Source organism: Miscanthus floridulus, chromosome 1, assembly GCF_019320115.1.
Source record: "Miscanthus floridulus cultivar M001 chromosome 1, ASM1932011v1, whole genome shotgun sequence".
Taxonomy (NCBI): domain Eukaryota; kingdom Viridiplantae; phylum Streptophyta; class Magnoliopsida; order Poales; family Poaceae; genus Miscanthus; species Miscanthus floridulus.
Genome location: NC_089580.1, coordinates 21,436,741 through 21,460,730, shown reverse-complemented (window position 1 = coordinate 21,460,730; position 23,990 = coordinate 21,436,741). Strand labels below are relative to the sequence as shown.

The window sequence follows — 23,990 nt, the reverse complement described above, 5'->3', positions numbered from 1 at the left end:
ATGATTTACCTGGCCAGGTATGGGTCTAGGGAAAATTCCCCACTCATGACGGGTATAGGTATTCTGGCGGTACCAAATTTTTATGGCGGGGATGGGTCATAAGTGGCCATACCCGATGGAGATTTACCCGTTGCCATCCTTAGGCACAGGGGCCAGGGCCAGTAGTCGGTGAATGTTGTGCTGTAGTGTACCGCTGAGCCTGCATGTGAGCCAGCTGGACCCAACACCGAAGACGGGCGTGGGACCTTGGCACGGCGCTGGACTCTTTCATCACGCGCAGGCGCGGGCTTATCTGACGCCTCGGAAATCGAGTGAGCGCGTTATCGCTGAAAAATGCTTCTGCCCGTCTCCGAAAAACACTACTGTAGCAGTGGGATTACTGTATTTTATACGCTGTCGTCGCTGATTTATTGGGAGAAAAAAATATTGTAGCATAATACGAGCAGCCGAACAGCCCCGAAACCCGAGGCTGTTATGGATGAGGATGGTGCTAAACGGCTGCTGTCGCGGGTTTACCCGGCGGCATATCTCCATCCATGCCGTTGAGTCAGCGAGAGACGGAGCATGAGTTGGAGCACCACGCCGCCGCCACGACCACGATCAGCAGCAGCTGGAGCATCAGTTGCACAAGTCGGAGAAGAAGCCATGGCGATGATCCACGAGCTCCGCGGGTCGTCCAGCTCAAGCCTGCTCCCTCGTCACCAGATGGGTCTGGCTCTGGCTTGCCGCCTCTCCAGCAGCGACAAGTCGTTCCGTAGTAGGGTGGCACACAGGCTGCTCATCATCCAGAGAGTGCCGCAGAGCGTCCGGGACAGCCTCGAGGAGCGTTACTTCGTGCCGGAGGTGGTCTCCATCGGCCCTTACCACCACCGCGCAAGGCCGCACCTGGTGGAGATGGAGCAGGTCAAGGAGGCCGTGGCGCACCAGTTGTGCCGTAGCGCGCTGCGCGACGAGATGGCCGTGTCGCAGATCCTTGAGGTTATCAGGTCCGTCCTGCTTCTTGCAAGGAGCTGCTACGACGACACGGTGGAAACCATCGAGAGCAGTGACTTGGCCTACATGATGGTCGTGGACGGCTGCTTCTTGCTCGCGGTGATGTCCATCCTCACCAGAAACTACCCTGAATGGCTGGAGCACTCGTCTTGGACACACGGCCGGATGTTGCGGATCATGAAGGACATCCTGCTGTTTGAGAACCAGATCCCCTGGGCCGTGATGCGCAGGCTCTTTGATATGTGGCCTGTCCCAGTCGTCGACCAGTTCGTCTCCATGGTCCTCGCCTACTTCGACTTCGACGTCTATACCGACGACAACGGGCGGCGGCGCCGCCAGGCCGCCGACGCCGACCGGCCCGACGACACGCCGTGGCAAAATCTGAGCCCCTCCCCAGTTCACCTTCTCGACCTCGTCCACCAGCGGCACCTCGGCCTGAAAGGTCCTGATGCGCCGGAGGGCAACGGCGGCGGCGCCGTCAGGTACTGCGACTACACGCGGCCTTTCGCCCACTTCACGTCGGCGGTGGAGCTCGCGGAGGCCGGCATCCACCTCCACGGCAGCGGGACGTGCCGTGTCAAGGACGTGAGGGTGGCTCAAGAGCCGCGGTCGTTGCTCCGAATCGGGCAGCTCGTCCTCCCGAAGCTCGCGCTCAGCTGGCTGCCGCGCTGCTGGCCCATCAACATGGTAGCGCTGGAGTGCGTGACGGACCGGTCCGACCGCAGCGGCGTGAGCTCCTACCTCGCCATCCTCGGCTCCCTCGTCCGCGCCGAGCGGGACGTGGAGGAGCTCCGGTCCAGGCGGATACTCTTCAGCACCATGAGCGACCGGCGAACCGTGGAGTTCTTCGAGGGCCTCCGCGACCCGCTGCCGCGCCAGGAGCTGTACCTCCGCACGCTGGAGGAGATCGTGCAGCTCCGGAGGAAAAAGAGCACAAGGAGTGGCTTCCACCGCGTCTACTACAGGAACAAGAGGATCATCTTGGCCGCCGCGCCACTGCTTACCCTCCTAGTCACAATCGTCGGGATCGTGGTCACCAACTCAATTAAACACAAGTAGTGCAAGCTACGTACGTCAGGTGTGGTGAGTCAGGAACTCGGGATTAGTTGACGTTCACCACACATACAGAAAATGCAATAAACTAAGTGCAGGTCAAAACAGTTGTTTCTCGGAAACATCTACTGTTGGCAAAGCCTGGAGGGAGTTAGGTATATAAACTTGATCGACTTCATTGTCGGTGTGCATACCAATATTCAGTCGTTGTCATGTTTCTTTTTTCTATAACCAGATATATGCTCATGTGTTGCACTAATAGGCCATGCTATTTTTTTAACATGTGAGCTCCGATGATTTCGTACCAGATGCGAATGCGTGGACCCAGCCTTTGTATTGAAACCGGATAGAACGTGGACGTGTGACATGATTCGTATCGGACGCGGAGGCATGAGCAGGTATCCAGATTTGGTACTAAGCAGATTTGGTATAATAACAGATACTTCCTCTATCCCTAAATAAGTGTCATTCTCGTTTTCCGAGAACTCAAATGTTTTTAACTTTGACCATATATATATATATATATATAAAATATTTATAATACATAAATAGTATCATTAGATAGGTTCTTGAATATATTTTCGTAGTAAACTTATTTAGAGATGCAAACTTGAGGAAGTTTAGCTTGCATATAGCGACACTTTTATTTTGAAATGGAGTGAGTATAAAATATTTCTGGTAGAGTGTGTTAAAGAAACGCCTCGTTCCTTCGAATTAATTAAACCTGTATGCAGCCATACAGGAACACTACTCCGTTTTTTTGGCTGCGCGTAGGTTGCATGTGGCGCGCAGCACCAACCGTGTCAGGCACGTACACGGAGTCTAGGCGTGTAGCGTAGAGGCCGAGCCAGGCACGTACACGTCCAGAGGCCGTGGTAGGCACGTACACAGAGGCGAAGCGGAGCGCGCGCGTCCAGAGCCAGGCGCGTACATGTACAGAGGCCGAAATGAATTTGGCTTGGTTATGCATATATATAGAGCACAAAAGTCTTACTTCCCACCAGTAGAATCATGGCTAGAAAAAGGAACCATGAGTTCCCACCAGTAGAATCATAGCTAGAAAAAGGAACCATGGTGGGAAGTACGACTTTTGTGCTCTATATATGCATAACCAAGCCAAATTCATTTCGAAAGATTAATTTGCAATGATCAACAGACCGTAGAAAGCCCCTGAAGATGTTATTACTATCGTGCTGTCTAAATACTCCACCAAAGAAATATCAGTATCTCCGTGAAAAAAGGTGCTTCAAGTCATGGTTCATCGCTCTCCATGGGCACGACGGGCATTGCATAGGATCCAAGGTGTTGCTGGCGGCATCTTGTCCAAGACAACTTGCAGGGATATTCCCTTCGCACATTTTGACATTTTGCAGGGATAATGGAAGGGCATACACCCAATAGTGTAGTCTTACCGATGCCTATGATCCTTACTCATATCCATAACAATGGAAATGCACTGAGCCAATTACATCAGCTTATATCGCACATTAGCTGATTATAATACATCATAAATCCCAATGCAATTAAACAGCAAAAAAAACTACTCTCAGGCAGTCAGGTTTCCTTCCAGTACTGCACTGCACCAGCGAGCATGCCTGCCTCCTTCAGTGGTCTGAACAGGAGCACAAAAATGCAGGAAGCTATACAACAAAATTATGCTCGACGTGCATCAGCCGCAGGCAGCTCCAACATTGTCGCACAGGCCATACTAGTGCTATAAACAGGATCCCTGCCAATACAATACATTTACACGACGCCTGCATAGGCAGACCAGCAAAGGTCCGTGCTGCGTGCAGCACTTGGCTGCCTGCTGTTACCCTGCTAGCATGATCGACGAGCAGCCCACGATGGACGGTCTTTGTTCGGGATCAGATTACGTCCACGGTTAGGGAATTACAGAATGGAGAATGGTGCCTCACTTTCCAACGCATCACTTCGGTGTTAGCTGGACATGCCGGGGTCCAAGAATTTCTTCAACGCCTGGAAGAGCTGCTTCTCCTCGAAGGGCTTTGTGACGTACCCATCCATCCCGTACTTCGTGCACTCTTCATGGGTGGCCTGGATGACATCAGCGGTCATTGCAAGAACAGGCAGGTGCCATTTTGCTGCCCTTGTCGCGCCGTCTCTTTCTGCCTGCTCATTGGCCTTCGCTTCCATTGCCCTTATTTGCTGGGTCGCCTCAAACCTGGTGTCCCAAGTAGAGGAATATTGGTTTAAAACAGAGGATGACAAGGGAGAAAACAAGCATAGTGTGCTTTGTATAGAACTCACCCATCCATCTCGGGCATCTGAATGTCCATGAGACAAAGATGGAACTTATATGGGACTTGTAGGAGGGCGAGAGCATCTTTTCCACTCTCCACGCACTCCACCTTTGCTCCAAATTTCTTTAATGTGCCAGCAGCCACTCTAAGATTTACCTTGTTGTCATCAACCACCAATATGTACTTGCCAAGAAGCAACCCATGAAGAGAACCTGAGTTGTCGCGTCTCTCGTTGCTTGACTGTGTGATACCAAGTGTTTGGAATAGACAAGCGGCAAGTGCGCTTGCTTTCAGAGGCTTCGTGATCACAGAATCAACTGCATACTGTGCTTTGAGTTTGCCCGATTCTGCAGCTGCAAGAAGGATAATTTTGGGTAATACATGTGTGTGACCATTCTGCTTCATCTCCAGGAGTCTAGACCGTAAAGAAACATCAATCTTGAAGCCCCATGAATCACTCTCAATCAATAACATGCATGGTTGCTTCGTGCTGCATGATGAATGCGGAAAACTTTAGTTAGATCCAAGAAAAACGAAAGAAAATGCATGTCGAAAGAAATACAGATAACAATTAGTGAAACTGCATGTTAAAAGTAGTAGTTTAGTAGACATTTGAATTCTACAGGTCAATAGAGCAAAAACTGCATTTTCACTGAAACATTTACCATAAGTGAAATTTGAACCAGATAAATAACACGCAAGAATGTAATGAGAACTACAGACCAAAGCAGTGATACAAACTGAAAGCAGATCCAACACGATGAATTTGGTAATTATATTAGAAATGTACCAGCTAGTACATGGGCGAAGCTACGTATATGCATGGGTATTCCCAGGAATACCAAGCTATTTTGAGAAACCTATGTATATAGTATATATATATGTGTGTGTATAACTCAAGTTGGAGCCAAATTCACCATTTCTTAGCATCATATCCAACTCAGGTAACTGTAAGATAATTTGCTGCTCCCTTTTGATCTTTTGCTGCAGCAGGAGATCTTTTGCTGCTCTTGCTGTCCATCCTAGTTCCTGTAGAGGTATGGCAATAGGCCACTATCTCATGTACTAGTTTGTACGAGTATGGCAATAGGCCACTGGTAGTAGTGGCTTACTTCAGCCATGTAGGAGTAGTTGGGGGTAATCTCACCCTTGTACTAGTGTACCGAATAGTTGGTACTAGACTTGTATATATACTAGGCATATCAACGAAGCAAATCAGTTCAGTTGCTGCACATTCGGAACAAGTGTTTGTGCTGTGTGTGTGCTCTGTTCTCCAAGAGCTCTTCGTCTACCTCTAGCCGTGAGTGTGTGTGAGTGTTGGTGAGCAGGTTGCTCACCTGTGCAGGGAGATCGAGGGCCAACAGTAACTAGCAGCAAACAAACCAACAAGTAACTCAACAGCCTACATATTCAGTTCAATGCCGCCACGTGCGACTCTTATCGCTCTCGTGCAGCACCGCAGTTCGACACCGATTAGACACAGTTCTCTCTCGCGTATCTCTCCTATTCACTAACCTCTCCTAAATTTTTCTCTCTAACCGCCTAGATGCACCACAATAAGGCTGTGTTTGTTTCCTTTGGCAAAAGTTTAGCCCTGTCACATTGAATCTTTGGATACCAATTAGGAGTATTAAACATAGGCTAATTACAAAACTAATTACACAGATTGAGGCTAATTTGCGAGACGAATCCATTAAGTCTAATAGTAAACATTTGCTAATTATGGATTAATAGGCTTAATAGATTCATCTCGCTAATTAGTCTACTCCTGTGCAATTAGTTTTATAATTAGCTCATGTTTAGTCCTCCTAGTTAGCAATCAAACGTCCGATGTGACACGACTAAACTTTTCCCCTGAATCCAGACACAGCCTAACTATGCACGGAGTGCAACAACTAGCTAGCATCCTAGTCTTGGCAAGCCAGCAAGGCAGGGCGCAAGGATGTTGGCGGCCTAGCATGCGCCACCGCCGCACCACGAAGTTCCTAGGTTGGGCAAGGCCATAAGGGAGTCGACGGCTCGCTGGCTTGAAGGTGGACAATCCCAATCCAAATTAACAATTTGTAGTTTTCTTACACTATCGATATAGAAATTTAGTCTTGAGGTGTGTAAGTGTGTGTGTTTTTAATGTAGATCTTGCAGCTTTGAAAATGATGAAGAAATTACTATTGATCACAACAGTGAATTGATGAGTGGGATGGTCAGTGGATTTATAAAAATATTTTATGCTGGGAATATCAATTCTGAAGTGATCAATATGCCTAAAGTGTTCATATGCAACAAAATTTGTTGAAAACCAAATATCAATTCTGAAGAGAAGTCACATGCATTTAAGTATCCAAGCAGCCAAGTATGCCACGTTATTCCTACATCCTCAAGATGGTAGCTCAATCACTTCAGGATTTTTAACTTTTAGAGAGTACATACGCAAGACAAGTACCTGGTTAGGGAACTGCCATTTCTCCCGGATAGCACACCAAGAGCCAATTCAATGGTAGCAACAACATCGCAGGCAATTCCCAACCTTTGCAAGTGATACTTAGTTACAGTAGCTCTTACTGGTCTTCTATCAACCAATAGTGCAGATAAACCTTTGAAACTGGATGGAAGAGGGTGCAACATAACAGGCTTACTGTCGCCAATAGCGCTTCTGTCACATCTTTGGAGAACTGCAGTAAATGTGAATGTACTCCCAACTTGTGGTCGGCTGACAAAGTTTATCTGACCACCCATTAGTTCAACAAGACATTTGCTGATGCTCAATCCAATTCCAGTACCACCATATGTCCTGGAAGTCGAACTATCAGCCTGCATGAAAGGTGAGAATACCTTGGCTTGGGCATCCAATGGTATACCTATTCCTGTATCTTCCACACTTACTACAAGTGTAACTTTATCAGATACACTTTCATAGGGCATCTCATTTTTCTCACAAGAAAGCAAAAGCTTGAAGGTTTCCCAACTATTTCGGCTATCAGCAGCTTCAAAGCCACTTAGTGTGTTGAGAGAAACACTGGTTGCTACAGCAGTTTTCTCATCTTTATGTCCATTCATCCCATTAGCCACTGGCTCAACTTCGGATTCTGTTGCAAGATTTGAGTGATCTGCCAGATGAACTTGTACAAAAATATGTCCCCGTTCTGTGAACTGTCAGTGCAAGCAAATATCAATCATAAACTAAAGCTAGCAACAAACTTCAGAGTACTAAGTAAACACTGCAGTACATTTTGCTAAAACTAAGTTGTTCTATCTCTAGATAAAATGGCCCTCATTGTTTGCAGACATGCTTGGGAGGAAAGGTCATGCACGCTTACCTTAATTGAGTTGCCCACTAAATTTGTAATTATCTGTCGAAACCTTCCAGGATCACCCAACAAGATTTCAGGAACTCTTTCAGAGACATATGCAGCAAGCTACAATTTTGGAGAGTAAAAGGAAATTAGTAAGGATAGAACAATAAAAGTTAGATGCAGGATGTATGACTATGGTGAAGGGACATTTATGGAAATTGGGTCTAAGAGATGCCGATGGAAATAATGCATGGTTAATCGTAATGCTTGAGTGATGCTTTTTGTAGTAGGTACAAGTGTTATCAAATTATTTGCGTTATGTGTGTGCTGTGTGGTGTGCCGTGCGTGTCGGTTGTTTTCTTGCCTGCCCGGCATTAGAGTTTACTTTTTTTTTCTTTCCATGTAGGTAGCCTCCCAGGGCTAACTGCCTGTATCTTTCTTCTATGTCAATAGAAGTAGTCACTGTCAGTGCTGGTTCGTAAAAAAAAGTGTTATTGAACTAAAAACTAACCTCAATTCCCTTCTCTCTTGACTTTGAAGAAAATAATGCAATGACATCATCAAGGATGGATCTCAGATCAAATGGTACAGACTCAAGATCCAACTTTCCGGCTTCAATTTTGGCTCTGTCAAGCACTTCATTGATTAGCGATATTAAAGCCTTTCCGCAGACTTGAGCTGTTTGTGCAAAATCCCTCTGAGTTGACGTTAGGTCAATGTCTAACAGCATATCAAGCATTCCTACAAAACCAAGAAACAGGATAAATCATCTGCCTCCTAAGAATGAGTTACATTGACATCACTGGAATGTGTAGTATAAAAAAAATTCACCTAGAACTCCATTCATGGGCGTTCTGATCTCATGAGAAACAGTTGCAAGGAACTACCATTGACAAAAAGAGTCTTTTAGATTCCCGAGAAATGCAACTTCAAACTTACAACATCAAATCAATTAAGCTAACTTAAACCTGAGATTTAGCAACATCGGCTGCTTCTGCCTGTTTTTTCAGCTCCTCCATTTTCCGGCAATCTTCCTTAACATTATCATAACGACTCCAAGCGGCAAAAATGATGTACCCCACAAGCATACCTATGACAAAGACACCAGATGGCGTAGAAATTGCAGACCATGGGAGATGAGGCTTGTTTCTGTATCTGCTCAGATTATGGACAGTGGGACATGCAATTAGACCGTGTCCAAGAATAAATCAGGAAAATCACTAACGAATGCACACATTTACCTGCAAACCATATGATGCTTTCTGAATGGATCGCCAAAATCTAGCATGCAGATGTGCGATGGTGAGGGGATGCCAAGAGGAACTTCCGATCCATACATGACAAGAGGGTCCGAACTGTTTGTGACATCATAAACATTTACCACCAATTCCTGATTGCCAGCTAGCTGCCTCAACAAATTTTCCACTAATGATTCTACATCAAATGATCCCCCAAGGTATCTGTTGAATAGTCAGCGAAATTATTCTCGAAATATAATAAACAATAAAAAAGAAGTCATTTTTGCCAATTATGAACTTCAAACACCAAGTGTGGACAGCATTTAAATCTTTTGATTTTCTGACATAAGTAAAACTATTGTGGTTTTGACTAAAATTACAGCTACGATCATTTCTGTAGGCACCATGTATAGAACACTACCCCATCCATCTAACACCCGAGATCTGAATCCAACAGCGTTCTTCCTCCTCCCTCACTGAAACTCGCTTGCTGCAATTGGAGAAGACAGTGGAGAAGAAAAAATCGCTTGTAAAAGGGACGAAAGAGAGACACCTGAGTCAAGCGTAGAAATTATGTTTCTCTATCAGTATCTCAGTCTCATTTCGATTCTAGAGTCACAAACAACTGCTTCAGCATGAGCCCCATACACTTTCACCACTAAAACATAGGTCCTATTTGTTTCCGCTCACAGCAGAGTCGATTATAATCAATCAGCATACCACATGGGTTTTTTTTGTTCTCCTCGATTTTGCTAGCTCAAAGTTCTGAAGCGGCGGTCAGCAAAAGCAGAAATAATTGATTTGTTTTGTGGGATTCTCACTTTTTCTCAAGTCATGTAAATGTTGCAGCGTCTGAATAGCCACGGGCAGTGGATTCTACAAAGAATAGGCGTAAACTGAAGTTCGTTGGAAAACGGAGATAAACCTTACCCTGCGGTGGCAGCAACACGTTCCTCCTCCTTGGCATCAGGAGGAAGATCCACATGATAGACAGGAAAAGTCAATACGACACCCAGGTGATTCGACATGAGCCGGAACGGTCTCGTAAGAACTGCCTTCCCCGATGCTCTTGACCTCAAAATGTTCTCACGGTCCTCCTGCAGCACCACAGAAACACATCCAGGTTCAGAACCAACACCGGCAGGGAACAGCTGTAGCCCAGTGCAAGAAACGAACGGGAAACGTCGCCGCAGACCTCGCCGGACATCATGTCGAGCCCCTCAATGTAGGAGACGGTCTCCTGCGAGTAGACGACCGGCGCGTACTCATCCTGCACCGGGGACGGCTCGTGCTTCATGGTCTTGATGATCCACCCCTGCTGGCGCTCGAAGCCCTCCCTGTCGGCGTGCTCCACCCGCTGCGCGTACGCCACCCCGCTCAGTAGCGGCCGCTCGAACGACGTCCTGGCGGTGTACTCCGCGAACGTGTCCTGCAAAACAAATCGACCGAAAATAAAGCCTGCAGCCGACAAACAAAACAGCCGATCAGTAATCTGCATCGGCAAATTACTACACGCGCGCACACAAAAAAAAACAAAGAGAGAATTCCATTTAACTGCGCACAAGGGAACCATTGACTTGACAGTAATTAAATGAAGTGGAACCAGCAGAGGCAGAGCAGGTGCGAGTACTCCGTACATGGTAACATAGTCGAGGTGTTATGGCAATGGGAGCAGCGAGGATTTCCAGAGACGGCAAGACACGCAATTAACTGCGCGCGCAGAACAGAAAGCCAGAGATCGCGCCCACAAGTAACCCTGTTCGTTTGGGCTTGTTAGAGCTCGGCGCGGCGAGGGAGGGAGGCGGACCTGGTCGAGCGCGGGCGGGTGCTTCTCGTAGCGGAAGGTGGCGACGAGGATGGCGAGGGCGTGGACGCGGTTGACGGAGACGGCGAACTGGTCCTGCAGCATGCGAGCGCGCTCCTCGCACATGCTGACGAGCCCCTCCTCCATTTTTTGCAGCGCCGCGTGGCGGATGTTCCTGTGCACCACCACCCCGAACGTCGCGGACCCCAGCACCCACACCAGCACCGCCGCGGTGATCAGCTTCTCCTTCATGGTCCACCGGCTACCCTCCTCCCCATCCTTCCCCGCCGCCTCCTCCGCCGGCGCCGACACCGCGGCGGCTTCCCCTCCGCTTCCCACCCCCATCCCAGCTCCCCTTCCCCACCACCGCCGCAGCTCTCACATGCGCTGGCGCCGCAGGTCACCGACCACTCCTGCTTCCGCCCGCCCGCCCGCTCCTCCTCCTTTGTGAGAATCCTTTGACAGAGGAGAGAGGAGGAGGATGCCTCCTCGCTTTTTTTTCCCGCCCTCCTCCTACATAAACCTAGCCCTCTCTCTCTCTCTCCTCTCCCGCTGCTGCTTTGATGTGTTTTTGTTGGCTTGCGGTTTTTCGCGACGGGGGAGAAAGCAGCCGGGCTTCGAGTGAATCGAATTTCCTGGATTTCACGAGATATTATATATTTAGATAGCGTTACATGTAAAGAGGTACATTTTGATCTTCTCCAGCAACAACAGAATTCAAAAGAAAATCCTTTATACAGATGAGTATCTAAAAAAGAGGATACTCGTGTGTGTCTATATATATATATATATGTCTATATATATATATATATATATATATATATATATATATATATATATATATATATATATATATATATATATATATATATATATATATATATATATATATATATAGACACACACACATATCCATGAGAGAGAGACGGTCTAAGGTAACCCCGTGGTTTTCCCCTCGACCCTGCGGGCGGGCGGGCGCGCGCGATGGGGCATCATGGGTCCCGGCCTTTTGCGCCTCGCCCACCCCGCCCCGTCGCCGCGCTCGGCGTTGCCGCTGCCCGCAGCTTGTGCCGTTGGCCCGTTGCTTTCTGGCCCTTATCCGAGCCCCACCACCGCACCGCACCACTTACGCGCCACCCCGGCTCCCTTGCCGTCCGCCGGGCTCGGGCACGGGTGCCGCCGTGTGCTCTGGACGCCTGGTGATTGGTGATTTTACGGGGTTGGTGGGGCCGCGCGGTCGCGGGCAGTGGTTGAGCAGTTGTGAGTTGTGACCGCGCGTCGCCGTCTCGGGGATGTTTGTTGCATTGCCTGGCCGGCCTGCCTGCCCGTGCCCGCGTGGGCTGGGGGTGGGTGGGGGCCGGCGCCCCGGGGGCGCAAACGCAAATCTGGCGCGGGTTCAAAAGGCCGCGGGGGCATGGACGGAGGATGAGGCGGTGGTCGTCAACAGTCAACAATGCGGGCACCATGTCCCCGGACGGACAAATCTTTTTGCCGATCCGATCCGCTCTGCTCTGCTCCGCTTCGTTCGTTGCTGCCATCACTGATGCTCTGTCAAAAACATGGGTGAAGTGCGATTACGGGTCAGGAAACCCTTTCTGTTCCCTCCCTCTTACATTATTCGGTTCCAAAGAGCCTCCTTTTTTTTCTTCCCATGGTCAGCATGCAGCTGATTACTCCACTGCACTTCTTTTTCATGAATGAGGAGATTATTGCGCGCTTTTGGCCCCCCGAAAGACCGAGATTATTGCACACTTGGCTCGTGTTTGGTTCCAGGATAGTGGAGCAGCAGTTCGTGCGTGCGTGCCGCCTCAAAGTGTATGTATACTAAAAGTGATCATGCGTGTTTATGGCCGTTGGGATAGGCTCGCTGCACCAAATCCAAATCATTGGACGACACAGCTTATGATCAGGTGTGTTTGATGCCGAACGACGCCATAGCAGGACGGAACACCAATCATTTGTCAAGCTATTATAGAACAGGTGCACCTAGAACTTGCAGGCTGTTGCAAGGGGAGGGAAGCATGCATATAATATACTATATTATCACGTCCCAACTTTCTTGGCGACATAATATACATAGGCCCAGTTTAGATGCAATTTTTTTTTTCAAAATGCAACTGTAGCACTTTTCGTTGTTATTTGGCAATTAGTGTCCAATCATAGTCTAATTAGGTTTAAAAGATTCGTCTCGTGGATTTCGTCTAAACTGTGTAATTAATTTTATTTTTTATTTATATTTAATGCTTCATGCATACGTCCAAAGATTCGATGTGACAAGGAATTTTGAAAAATTTAGCAAAATGAAGTGGAACTAAACAGGGTCATAGAAAAAGCGAAACTGCTACGCTAATGAGGAACCCGTCTTGTCCCGGGATAATGCTCGTTTGTTCGTATACGATCGTAGATTATAAGTTAAAATAGTTTTTTTTTCTCACACTAAATCAGTCAGCAGTAAATAATCCATGATCGTTTACGACGAAACGAAAAGCCTGCTTATTATTCATCCGAGCAATCACAATAAACAGCTGTCAGGATCTCGTTTCGCCTGGCAGCCGTTTTGTTCACGGAGATACACACGCGTCAACTGCAAACGCGATGCCCTTTGGTTGGAACGCCATGAGTTGCGGTTGCAGGGAGTCCAAAAGCACGGCAGGGTTCGGAGACCGAGCACTTGTCCTGTTTTATACTTAGTACTCCTAGTAGCTACTAGTAGTACACAGTGCCGTGTTAGGCGATCGTCGTGGCTTCGTGACCGTGTGTCGGCTGGTCTGTAAGATGCTTAAGCTGATTCATTGAAAGTGATTCGTTGAAACAGAGAAATATTGTACCACAACTGATAAATCGATTTATAAGTCGGTTTATAATGGCAGCCGAACAGAGTCATATTACTATAGACCTAATACTGAGACACCCAATGAGGTGGAGCTAATAAACATCGATGCTTCCAAACAGACAAAAACGCAATTACACTTCTTGTCCATACGACTAAAGATTGGCTCCGTCTCGCCCGACATCCCGGGCTAGCTCCGTCTTACTCGACGTCTGAGGGCAGGCTCCGCCTCGCCCGACGACCGAGGACACGCTCCGTCTCGCCCGACGTCCGAGGGTAGGGCTCCGCCTCGTCTGACGCTCCGGGCTGGCTCCGCCTCGCTCGACGTCTGCGGGCTGGCTCCGCCTCGCCCGACGCTCCGGGCTGGCTCCACCTCGTCCGATGTCTGAGGGCAGGCTCTGCCTCACCCGACGTCCGAGGGCAGGCTCCGCCTCGCCCGACCCCCGAGGGTTGGACTCCACCTCGCCCGACGTCTGAGGGCAGGCTCCGTCTCACCCGACGTCCGAGGGTTGGCTCCGCCTCGCCGAACGTCTACGCCCTGCTCCTTCATAATGACGAGCACATGGTAAGACAGGACACTCAAGTCAGCCGTAGTACCGAGGACCATACCCTACACGTCTGCGGGCAAGTACCGTCAGGATATGATGGGGCGGGTGTTTTAAGCCCTTCCAGGCATGACAGAGCCCGAACAGTGTTGTAGGAGCCGACTTTTGTCTTACAGTGTTGTGGGCGCCACCATCAGCCCTTGGACGCGGATCCTGACATAAGCATACGACGACCACTACAATTCAGGAGGAAACTCACATCATCTACAGTACGAACGTATGGTCACTTCCCCGCCTGCTCCCTGTAGGGTCACGGCTCGGCACCCTGGCACGCCGCATCGTCCGCTGAAATAGGATGGGACGTAACCACTTGCTGAACGAAGCCAGAGCACGATCCTATCAGGATCAGCGAACGTGCTATCCCCTGGCACTGTCTGCCATGTCAGCAGGGCAGGCTCAAGGAAAAAGGAAGACCCGGCACCTTCGAAGGACCTTCTCTACCTTTGGTTTTTTTTTTCTCTTTCTCTCATCTGTAATCCATGCCCCCCCTCGGTCTATAAAAGGGAGGGCAGGGCACCTCACTAAGGGGACGGATCAATCCTACACACAACACACAGCCAAGCGGCAACCGAGCTCTTGGCATCCTTTCGATCTTTCCATCAGAGACTTGGGACTTGTCCCTCTCGACCGTTTGTACCCCTACTACGAATCTTTTTCAGTGCTAATAACACGAGCAGCAGTAAAACTAGACGTAAGGATATTCTGTCCGAACCAGTATAAACCTTGTGTCTTTTAGCACATCATCCGGGCTTAACGCGCAACAAATACAATTTTACTAATTGGTGTTTACTCGAAACACCGACACATATCATATTAAGAATGGAGCATCTCGAATAGTATAGGCTTTGTTTTGATCTGACACGACGTGCATGTTGTTCACTAGGCTTTTGTTTAGTGGTGTTTAAATGAAAGGGCTAAAATTTAGTGACGTAACATCGGATGTCACATTAGGGTGTTATATAAAAGTATTCGGATAGTAATAATAAAATAAATTACAGAAGTCATCAGTACTCCGCGAGACGAATTTATTAAGCCTAATTAATCCTTAATTAGCATATGTTTACTATAGCACCACATTGTCAAATCAATGACTAATTAGGCTTAAAAATTCATCTCCCAAATTAGTCGCAATCTATGTAATTAGATATTTTTAGTCTATATTTAATAATCTATGCATATGTCCAAATATCTGATGGGATATGGACTAAACTTTAGGGGGAGCAACTAAACAAGGCCTTAGTTCCCCCCTAAAGTTTACTCCCTATTATCAAGTATCGATATTATGGATACCCAAAGCAAGGAGGTTAGCGCCTATGCTAACTTGCCCAGATGAAGCAAAATGTATTAAAAGGTCTTGTCCGACCAAGGACGCAGGCTCCGCCTCGCTCGACCCCAAGGACGCGATTTCTATCTCGCCCGATCCTTGGGTACGGGCTTCGTCTCGCCCGACCCCAAGGGGTGGGCTCCGCCTCGTCTGACCCCAAGGGCGCGGTTTCCGTCTCATCCGACGGAGACCCATACCGTCGCCAACTACTTCAGGTCCAAGCGTATGGGCATGTGTCAAAACTCTGACACCAGAGAAGAGACTAGCACGCCTTGATGTAACCCGTGGTCATGACGGGCCATACCTGAGGATTCACATCAAGAACAGCGTCAGACGTGCTGGTGCTGTTCTGCCTAACCCTCGTACGAATGTTGATAGGCGTGTCAGTTCACCACGACGTACGACGGGATAAAATGGAACACCATGACCAGCAGATGACGCCTGTGCATGGCGCCAATGACGAACAGGGCCACGACGTGGAGCCGTCCCTGTTGACATCTACAGGATCAGCGGGACCCGCATGAAGAAGAAGGACCCGACGATCCTAGAAGCCTTCTTCTCTCTCGTTCTTCTCTTTTTCCTCCGTTGTAACCCGTGCTTTTTCTTCGTCTATAAAATGGGAAGCAGGGCACCCCATGAAGGGGGGATCGACATCCGCACGAGACCGAACCACGAGATAAAAGTGCAAGAGCGCGACACGAGCACATGGCTGAGCAGCGATCGAGCTCTCAGCACCCGTTCACTCCTTTCACCAAAGACTTGGGATCCTTTCCCTCTCTCGTATGTTTGTAACCCCTACTGTAAACCAAGTGTCAGTAACACGAGCAGCAACAAACTAGACGTAGGGACGTTCCGCTCGAACCAGTATAAACCCCTGTGTCCTCCGAGCACACCATCCGAGCCAGACGCGTAAATACAAATTTACTCGTCGATGATCCGAGAACACCGACACCTATCATATCGGATGTTAGGACACATGCATGAAGTATTAAATATAGACTAAAAAATAACTACTTGCACAGATTATGAATAATTTGCGAGACGAATTTTTAAGCATAATTAGTCCATGATTTGACAATGTGGTGCTACAGTAACCATGTGTTAATGACGGATTAATTAGGCTTAATAGATTCGTCTCGCGGATTACTGAGGACTTCTGTAATTTATTTTATTATTACTATCTAAATACTCCCATATGACACTTGATGTGACATCTTAAGTTTTACTCCTTAGATTTAAACACCGCCTTTGTTTTAGGCCACATGCCTATATATATGCGACCGCGAAAACAAATGCGTCATCTCCGGTTGTTGTAACTGCGCCCTACCCTAACGAGCATCGGCGGCTTTGGTCGATCAGACGTGACCCGGCCAATTGTATTGTTTCAGGCACATTGACTTGCGCTCCGTTCGTTTATTTTATAAATCGTATTTTTTTCAACCAATAAATAGCTCGTAACAAATCACGCTTTCAGCCAAGGAAACATAACATTGATCGATGGGCAAGTTGCACTACAGTCGCTCACACGCAAGCAGCACCACTGCATCAGTATCGTACGCTTGTACGACGACTTATACTACCGAAAAAACGGGCAGCTCGTATCCGTAGATGAATGTTTTTTTAGGAAGACGTGACGGGAGGCCCCTACCTATAATTTGTACTGTACGTACTAAATTGGGACTGTACAAATGCAGGTGCAAAGCCTAGAGGCCCCTACCTATCCGTAAACGAATGTTTCGGCGTGCGCGCAGTTGTTTTCGTTTGTGGTGTTGACCTGACCTGACCATACAGCTGCTCCGTGCGTGCACTCTACTCTAGTGTGCTATACAAAGAAATGCGGCGTAATGATGTTCAGAGCGACTTTGTTCCGTGACCATCCGAATGTATAGCGGTAACTGACGTCTTTGACAAGGAAAATAATGGATGGTAATTATCACTCTGCTATTCTACTACTACCGGAGCTTTTAGCTGATAACTTCGGATAAGGCGGCGAGGTAGGACGATAGCGGGGAATAATCCTCCTTTTTCGTTCTCCATGCACGCCAAACGTGACAGGGCGCCGGTACAGTTGTGCTTTAGGTCGAGATATACGCCAAAGGTGTATAGCAGTGGCCGATACCAGATTCTGAATCTGTGAAATCTTGATTTTTTTTCTGCATACATTTACCTGAGGACTGAACTGCGGTGACTTTTTTTTTTATTACCTCAACCTTCCGTTACAAGTTATAGTATTTGAACTCATGCACCAACACACACCACACGTATGCTACCCACTCACTTACACCCCTAGTGCATAAGCTAGATCTACAACATATTAAACACGGCTGAGAGATCTGACAGTTGTGGCACATCCATGGGATACGACAAAAATTATTTAGGAAATTACTGTTCCTGGTGAGACACCGGCGTCGAAGCCCGGCTTCGAACGCAGGCGGACAGGACGCACACGAGAGATCCTAGCCCTGTGGACTGCGGTGACTTGTAAACAAGAAATGTCAAAGAAACGTGAGCGGGAAGTGGCCTGTTCGCTTGTTGGTTTTAGCCAGCCCAAATCAATCAGCCAACAGTATTTTTCTCTCACAACAAACCAGTACCAGCCAGCCCAAACCAGCCCAGAAACCGACCAGCGAAATGGCCGAAGAAACGCCGAACGGACGCGCCATATCTCTGTCGAAAGCCCACAGCGACCAACGCGGCCCACGGCTGGTAGGGACGTGCCGCTGCGACGTACGGCCCAAGCGGAGCCGACCGCCGTGCCGTCACAGCGGCACCACGACGATCGAAGCGTTGTTGCGGATGGCATGGGCGCACGGGCGTTCACGCTGCTGGTGCTGGAGCAGCCGAGCCGGCAGGTGGGGCAGGCAAAGAAAGGAGGCCCGATCTGATTGCGTGTGCCTCGCGCGGCAGCGCAACGGCGAATGGCGAGATCGACGTGGACCACGTCCACCCATCCAATCCGCTCCGAGCCGCGCTGTCGAGCGATCCCGGTGGGGTGGGTGGCCCAGCCCCGCACCCGTGGCCAGAACAAGGAACAAGGCAGCGGCCCCTGTGACCCTGTCCCGTGCCGTCCGGCAGCGCCCGCCGAGTTCGCGTGTCCTCTCGTTGCCTCGCGTTCGCGTACGATAGATGCCTGGGTAGCTTGGTACTGTACTTCGTTTTGCTTTTGCATTATTATTGCAGTATGCTTTAGTCCGAATCTTTCCACCCATGAGTCGTTGATGAGATGATCACAGCCTGCAGCACCCCAACCCTTTGTCGATGTGGCTAGCAGGCTAGGCTACGAGAGGATATGTTTGGTTGCTGCTTGCTATGTTAAAAAGCAGTGACGGATCTAGGATTCAAAACTTACCGGATCAAACTTGTTGATTTTAAGCCAATTAACATAATCATTACACGATCAACATATAATTGCAAAGTTTATGAAAAAAGCTAAACTTACTTTGGCAAAAGTCATGGGGCCAAGTCTGGGCTCACAGCTTATGCCTACATCCACCACTGTTAAAAAGTATTTATGTAGATATCTACATAATAGGCCGATAAAAACAATGTTGATTGGCTAGTTCGCTGATTGGTTTCTGGGCTGATTTAGGCTGGCTGGTGCTGGTTTGTTGTGAGAGGAAAACACTGTTGATTGGCTGGTTTGGGTTGGCTGAAACCAACAAGCGAACAGGGTGAATGTCTGTAAGTGGCTGTCTATCCTAGGCAATTTTTAGGCCACCAATCAAACAACTCTAAGGTTAGCTTCAGCAGTGTTAAAAAGCTAGCTCATAGAATATTTTATTACGTAAAGAGAGAGACTGATAAATTGGCTCTTCTTACGGAGCTAAGTTCACACATTTTCTATGATTTATGCATCTATTTTTTAGAGGAATTTTATGCGTCTGTTTGGTTTCCTGGTATTCTCCTGTCCATGCTCTACGGAGCCAACTTACCTTCATCCTCCACATTTCTACAAGAAATTTGTATTATTTTATTATCTAGAAATTATTAGTATGAATATATGTCAAGAATTTTGTATACCCTTCCTCTTACTATAAATAAAAATTATAAAGTTATAGAAATAAAAAAATATTCTTGTAAAATGTACTGAGGGGGCTATGGGCCCCCCAGCTCCACCACTGCATACGTGGGGATAGAGAAGTAAAAGCAATAGGTGAGAAAAAAAAGAGGCCCCGATAAGTAAAAAGAAACTAGGTTAAAAGAGTGGTGGTTGTGCGATGCCAATACTAGTGTGTGATGTGTAATGTTTCGCGAGTCACACGGTAAGAAATCACTGGGAGGACAGGACAGTGTTTTCTTGAGCGACCAGCGAGTTACGAATTTTCTCAAGGAATTGATGCATGTTTTTACAAAGAGTCATACTAGTTTCCGCTCGGCAGAGAGAGGAATGAACTCCGGGACCGCCCGTCCATTTCTGGCTAAACAAGTATGTGTCGTTCAGAGTTTCAGACCGACAAAAGAAGAAGATGCAGACTTCGAGTCAAGGTAGAGAAGTAGCTCGATATATACCATCGTGGCAAAACGTAAATAGAAACATATTTTCTGAAGGGATTGATGCTATGTTTTTACAAGGCGTCATACTAGTTTCCACTCGGGGGAGAGGAACTCCATGATTGCCGTCCATTTCTGGCCAAACAAGTATGCATCGTTCAGAGCTTCAGGGATGTTTGGATCCATTGCTCGGCACTGCGTTACCCTTGCCAAGCAAGGATGTACAGTGATTTTGGGCTGGTTTGGATTTCTTACCCTGATGTCTCAATTTCTTTGTAAGCGAGCTTTTCCTTGCTAACCCAGAAGAGACAATCTGGCTCGTTTTGAGGGACAAGGTTAGCATTGCCTAGTTGAGCATGGCTAGGCAAAGCCCACTGCACATCAAAACGTGCCCTCAAACTATCAAACGAGAAAAAAATAACCAGGGTAGAGAAGTAGCTCGATATATATATGCCATCGTGACAAAATGTAAATAGCAAACGTATACACCCTCGTGATTAGGCCCTGTTCGACTGGCTGAAAAAACGGCTGATGCTGATTTGTTGTAAGAGAAAACATTATTATTTCGCTGAAAAGGTACGGCCGATGTGTTTCGATCGGTCGGACTAAACTTTAGTCCATTTCACATCAAATGTTTCATACCAATTAAGTATTAAACATAGACTAATTATAAAATTAATTACATAAATAGAGGTAATTCATGTGATGAACTCATTAAGCCTAATTAATTCATGATTTGCTCATGTGATGCTACAGTAACTATTTATTAATCATGGATTAATTAGACTTAGTAAATTCGTCTCGTAAATTAGCCATCGCGTATGCAATTAGTTTTATAATTAGATATGTTTAATATTCCTAATTAGCTTCCAATTCTGCTTGTCAATCTCAACTTATTTCAATTTATTCTCTCTAACACAACACTATTGAATCAGCCGACGGGATGAGCCGAACACCCCGAAGCACTGCACTATTCCAGAAGCACTTTACTATTGCGTCTCGCTGTTTCAGGGGAGAAGAGAAGTGCAGAAAGTCGTCTTGCCGTCCATGAAATCCACTTTGAAAACGACGCCGGCCCTGAGCCGCCCGTTCATTCCATTCACCACATCATATCGAGCTGAACAACAGATGGATATATAGCCCTGGTTTAGTTCGTGAAATTTGGAATTTGGGACTACTATAGCATCTTCGTTTTTATTTGGCAAATAGTATCCAAACATTGACTAATTAGGCTTAAAACGTTCGTCTCGCAATTTCCCACCAAACTGTGCAATTAGTTTTTTTTCGTCTACATTTAATACTCCATGTATGCCGCAAACATTCGATATGACATGTACTGTAGCAACTTTTTAGAATTTGGAAGTGAACTAAACAAGGCGATAAACGCGACGCAGTAGCTAGCTCGCATGATGGTGCCTCAGAAGTCAGAACACGCATGCGGGCGCGCACGCACGGGAATAAGTACCGCGAAGCTTGCCCGTGATGGCTGTCGGCGAAGACAAGCCTATCGCCTATCGGCCGGCATATAGTCTATCCAATCCAAGTCACACGGGCATATCATGGCGACGGTGAATTATTGCTTCACTCCCTTTTACAATACGAAATGTTCGTGGGAATTTTTCCATCGTAAAAGGGTGGCCCCTGCAAAAGGACGGGAAAAGCCTTTCTTAGTGGGTCGGCTGATCAATCCAACCAAACTCTCCTGACGCCGATCGTTTTCTCATTATTATGAAAATCGAACATCTCGACGTCGACTGATGCTTGGAATCTGGTTGCTATTACTCTGCGCCGCATTTATCTGGTCACCACAAGCACAAAACAATTTGAGGAGCCGGTGAGGCTGGTGTGCGTCATTAGGCACACTCAACAGTGCTTCGACGCATTTCTAGAAAGAAAAAACATGGGCAGTTCTTCGCGTGCCCTGAGTTGAACCCGTCCAATTAAAGTGGACAAGCCAGTGTCTAGCTAGCTAGTGCGGTGCACATCGTGCCCAAGCTTTTGGTAACCTTCCCGATGAAAGAACGGCTTTCGATAGCCAGCTGGTTGCATTGCATTGCATGCATGGCCGGGGCTGGATCCCCAAAACACACAAACATCATAGCTGCCTTTCGTTTCCGTTGCAATGATGTCGCTTTTCAAGTCCCCGTGCCAATGCAGGCATATCAGCATAGGCATGCGGCAGCTTGCCAGCTTCTACTAGGAACCAAGGCGGCCTAACATTTGGACAGCAAAGTTTCGTGCAAGTGCACGTGCACTGGAGCCAGTTTAGTTCACTTCATTTTGCCAAAAATTTCAAAGATTTCCCATCACATCAAATCTTTGGACGCATGCATGAAGCATTAAATATAAATAAAAAATAAAACTAATTACACAGTTTAGACGAAATTCACGAGACGAATCTTTTAAGCCTAATTAGACTATGATTGGACACTAATTACCAAATAACAACGAAAATGCTACAGTAACATTTCGCCAAAAAATTTGCCAACCAAACAGGCCCTTGGTTGGTTGATGAGAAAGATAATGCAGGCGCATCCGGCCGGCATCCCGGCGAGCGAGAGGACGGCGTCGCAAGTCGCATTGAGGAGGCAGTGAGACTGTCTCCAATGGGTAAGGCAAATGGCGACCTATACCCAAAATACCTCGTGCACAGTATTTTGCGTCCTAAAATTACGCTCCAACGGAGGACGCAAAGACGGCACCCATTTTGCGTAGGAACCGAGTGGGAAGGCAAAAAAAGCGTCGTCGTTTTCGACGACGCAAAACACTGGAGAGAGAGAGGGAGGAGCGACCGAGGCCGGGCCCCGGCACAGGGGCGGGGCCGATGGAGGTCGGTGGAGGCGCGGCTGCCGTCGTGGAGCCCGGATCCGCCCGGCCGCCATCGGAGGGAGCAGGGTAGGCGCCCTGGTGCCCCTGCAAAAGCGGATCCCGACGAGGTCGTGGCGAGCGGATCTGCTCCCTCATCGAGCCTGTGTGGATCCCCAGCGAGCGGCTCACATCCCCGGCGACGTCGCTGCGAGGCGTGCCCCTACGGGAGCGGCTCCTCTGGCGTCGTCTGCACCTGCGCGCAGATCCAGAGGAGGCGCTGGAGGCGGGGCTGGAGGCGCTGCGCCTGGGGAGGAGGGGCACGGCCGGAGGAACTCCTGCCTTCTCTTCCCCGAATCCGGCCGACCGGCTCCTTCCCCGGCACCCCTGCCTTCTCTTCCCTGGATCCCGCAGGCTCCTCTAGTGCATCTGCTGGAGGCGACGCGGAGGGCTCGCGAGACTCGGTTGGAGGCAGCGCGGAGGGCTCGCTGAAGGAAGGGCGTGGCCGTGGTGCTGCTTGGCGACAAAGGGAGGACCAGGCTGGGGCCGGAGCAGCGCCGCCGGCGAGGAGCGGCCACCGCAAGGAGCAGCCGGCGCGACGAGGAGCTAGCGGCGCTCAGCCGTGTGCGTTGGACTTTTGCGTCCATTATTGGAAACGCGAAGTTTTGCGTCCACAAGCTTTTCACCGTGCGTTACCTAAACTGTCAAATGCGTCTCACGTTTGGGTTATGTTTGGAGTCAGTCTGAAAGTAGGCGGCGGTTCTCGTGCTCGTGCACGGTTCTTCAATGGGGCCCCTTCTTCAATGCCCCCCGCTCCACCTCCAGCTCCATGATGAGATTCAGATGTCGCTTTGGCGAGATCAGATAGGGGGGTCGCCGGGCCCGCCACCAACTGCAACTGGAGGCTGGAGCAGCCATATGGCGCTGCTAGCAAATGGCAGTATGGCACCTCTTCTTTGAGAAAAAGCTGTGGAGCTGAGGGGCCTTTGCTTGATTTGGCCTCTGCGTCCCCTGCCTGCCACCATCAAAATAGGCCGAAAATTTGTGGGCGGAAAAACGCCTGGGAAGGTTTCGAAAAAACAGCACGGAGGGAGGATCCCTGAGCCGTCCCGATCACGATCGGTGTCTGTCCCAACAAACGAACGGCCATCTGGTGTCCGTTCAATTCACGTGGACTTGGGGTGGCTGTTTTTGACTTTTTGTGCTCGACCATCCGCATGAGATGGAGGAGAGGAGAGAGCTCTTGGCCTCTTGCAGTTGCAGCTCCCAGCTCGTCGTTGGGGGGAACAGCAG

General features: G+C 48.4%; 2 protein-coding genes across 3 annotated transcripts; one reads left to right on the top strand and one right to left on the bottom strand.

Annotated features, from left to right (window-relative positions):
- Positions 1-645: 645 nt before the first annotated feature.
- On the top strand, positions 646-2,052 carry LOC136453126 (UPF0481 protein At3g47200-like). The gene has a single exon (XM_066453702.1). The coding sequence runs from the start codon at positions 646-648 to the stop codon at positions 2,050-2,052; it is 1,407 nt and encodes a 468-aa protein (XP_066309799.1).
- Positions 2,053-3,503: 1,451 nt separating this feature from the next.
- Positions 3,504-11,002, bottom strand: LOC136453765 (probable histidine kinase 4). 2 transcript variants are annotated; one of them, XM_066454346.1, is made up of 11 exons: positions 10,646-11,002; positions 10,034-10,267; positions 9,769-9,935; positions 8,842-9,060; positions 8,569-8,755; positions 8,432-8,483; positions 8,112-8,341; positions 7,625-7,723; positions 6,751-7,457; positions 4,318-4,800; positions 3,504-4,231 (listed from the first exon to the last, which is right to left on the bottom strand). In XM_066454346.1, the coding sequence occupies exons 1-11, from the start codon at positions 10,985-10,987 to the stop codon at positions 3,988-3,990; spliced, it is 2,964 nt and encodes a 987-aa protein (XP_066310443.1). In that variant the 5' UTR covers positions 10,988-11,002; the 3' UTR covers positions 3,504-3,987. The 2 variants fall into 2 exon arrangements, with proteins under 2 accessions (XP_066310443.1, XP_066310501.1); XM_066454404.1 differs by lacking the exon at positions 10,646-11,002 and adding an exon at positions 10,476-10,626 and having other exon boundaries at positions 10,034-10,296.
- Between the last annotated feature and the right edge of the window lie 12,988 nt (positions 11,003-23,990).